Source organism: Hevea brasiliensis, chromosome 6 (genome assembly GCF_030052815.1).
Source record: "Hevea brasiliensis isolate MT/VB/25A 57/8 chromosome 6, ASM3005281v1, whole genome shotgun sequence".
NCBI classification, from domain to species: Eukaryota; Viridiplantae; Streptophyta; class Magnoliopsida; order Malpighiales; family Euphorbiaceae; genus Hevea; species Hevea brasiliensis.
Window position 1 is genome coordinate 58,899 of NC_079498.1, and position 2,468 is coordinate 61,366.

General features: G+C 29.7%; 1 protein-coding gene across 1 annotated transcript; it reads left to right on the top strand.

Moving 5' to 3' along the window:
• The first annotated feature begins 1,170 nt into the window (after nt 1-1,170).
• On the top strand, nt 1,171-2,250 carry LOC110660583 (uncharacterized protein At1g08160). The gene has a single exon (XM_021818927.2). The coding sequence runs from the start codon at nt 1,287-1,289 to the stop codon at nt 2,016-2,018; it is 732 nt and encodes a 243-aa protein (XP_021674619.2). The 5' UTR covers nt 1,171-1,286; the 3' UTR covers nt 2,019-2,250.
• The last annotated feature ends 218 nt before the right edge of the window (nt 2,251-2,468 follow it).

The window sequence follows — 2,468 nt, forward strand, 5'->3', positions numbered from 1 at the left end:
AAAAAACATATGAACATTATTCATAAAAATATAATGAAAATTTAAATGTAAGAAATAATTTTAGATTTTTTTCTTAATAAAGTTAATAAAAGCCATAAAATATAAGAATTATAAATAATAAAATTATAAAAATAAAATTTCTAATAAAGCTAATAAAGAATTATGAAAAATAGTTATAGCTTTTTTCTTAATTATAATATAGTTTGAATCTCATATTTATATAAGAAAATTAAATTTAAATTTTAAATATATTTTTATATCTTTTTATTATTTACCTTATTATAGAATCTTTAAAAATTTTTTAAAGAGATTTTGAGGTTAAAATTTAATATTTGGTTGAAGAGAAAAAAAAAAGGAAAATCTAAAATTTTTTTGTGTTTGGTTGAAGTAAAGAAATTTTTATACATTTTTAATAAATTTAAATTTACATATTTATAAATTTTAATAATATTTTATTTATTTTATAGATTTTTAAATTATTTTTTGTTTACAAACTTAATTATTAACAATTTTAAAATTAAATTTATATATTTAGTGAGATTTAAATGACTATTGAGTTGTTTTTTAAGGATTAAACGTTCTTTTTTTTTTAATTCGGAAACAGAAATCTCACTGTGTTGGAGTTTTTGAACTATTTTTCAAAATTTTAAAAGTTTGTGTAATTATTTTAAAAAAGTTTAAAGGTTTAAATGGCTATTTAGGTTGATCAAGGTTTAAGTAGCTATTTATCTATTTTTTGTCAATAATTTTATAAATTTTTAAATATATCAAATTTAAATAAATTTTTTAAAATTAAAAAAATTAAATAACACCTTTAAATTTTAAAAATATATTAAATAAATTATTTTATTTTTTAAAAAATATATAAATTTTTTAATTTTTTAAAAATAAAAAAATTAAACTATAATTTAATCCAATCAATCTTTTAATATAAAAATTTTCATAAATTATTTTTTACAATAAAGTAAATTATAATTTTATTTTTTTATTTATTTTTAAAAATTAAAAAAATTATATATAAAAATTTATTTGATCATTTTTGAAAAATTTAAAAGATTTATTTATTTAAAAAAAATTAAAAATAGGGAAATATCAAGAAGATTCCAAAATTCGTTCACACTCTTCCCTTTCTCTTTCAGAGTTGGAGTCCACCGAGAAACTTGCTACGACAAAAACTCAAATCCAAGGTCTCTCTTAGCAAGAAACCCATAAGCACTCTCTCTCTCTCTCTCTCTCTCTCTCTCTCATTAATTGAACGGTCTTCCTTTTCACTCTTAGCATCCATCATGGCGGACCCTTCTAGACCCGCTACTGGCTACCCTGTTCACCCGGCCCAACATCCCAACGGCTACCCTCCGCCGCAATCTGCCACAGCCTATGCACCGCCGCCGCCCAATAACCCATACTATTACAATCAACCGCCAGCATATCCCAACCCACGCGCCGCCCTAATCCGCCGCTTAATTGCAGCTCTTATTGCCGTCACCGTCCTATTCTTAACCATTCTCTTCATATGCTGGCTCGTCATCCAGCCCCACCGCCCCGAATTTCATGTAACGTCTTTTTCTGTCACCAACTTGAACGTATCCACATCCTCGCAGAGACTGACAGGCAACTGGAACGCCCGCTTCCAGGTTTATAACCCGAACAAGAAACTGAAAATCTCCTACGATGAAATTATGTCCTCGATTCTTTACAAATCGGAGATTTTATCCCAGACACGAATCCCACCCTTCAAACAGGACACCAAGAATCATACTACCATGGATGCAGAGTTCTCGGTGGTGGATTCTTACGTGGACGAGCGGGTGGTGAATGGTATCAACGGGGACAGGGCAAACGGTGCTGTGGGTTTCGAGGTGCGGGTGGTGGCTGATGTTGGATTTAAGGTAGGTGGGTTCAGAGCGCGGCGGCGTTTGCTAAGAGTTTGGTGCGACAATGTGTCCATTGGACTTTCGGCTAATGGTAGATCGGGGAACTTGACTGGGGGAGCAAGGAAATGCAAGGTTTTTGCGTGAGTAAAATTTGGAGCCGTTAGTTTGATCCTGTTATCTTGCTGACTAACTTGAAGTATAATTTCATTTCGAGAAAAGGATAAAATAATATCTTCTGATGCTGGTAACCGATGAGTGTAGCTGTACATGAATTTAGGCTTTTGAAGCTAGTGAACTCTACTTTTATTGTTGTATAGTGTTTTTAATTGATGGTAATTTGATTTATGCAGTTTAATTGCATATGCTGTTTCTAAAATTGATCTTAATTCCCAATGGTATCTTTTTCTGTTTCAATGAAAAATGGAGTTTAAGCAGCCCAAGCAAAGAATTTTTGGAATCAATATGGTTGCTTTTTTTTTTTTTTTTTCTTCTTCCTTTCGTTTCTGAATAAGCACACAAGATCCTACTTTGCTTTCATCTAAAGGATGTTATTGTCTTATAGACAAATATTTTGCAAAATAAACAAGGCAACGT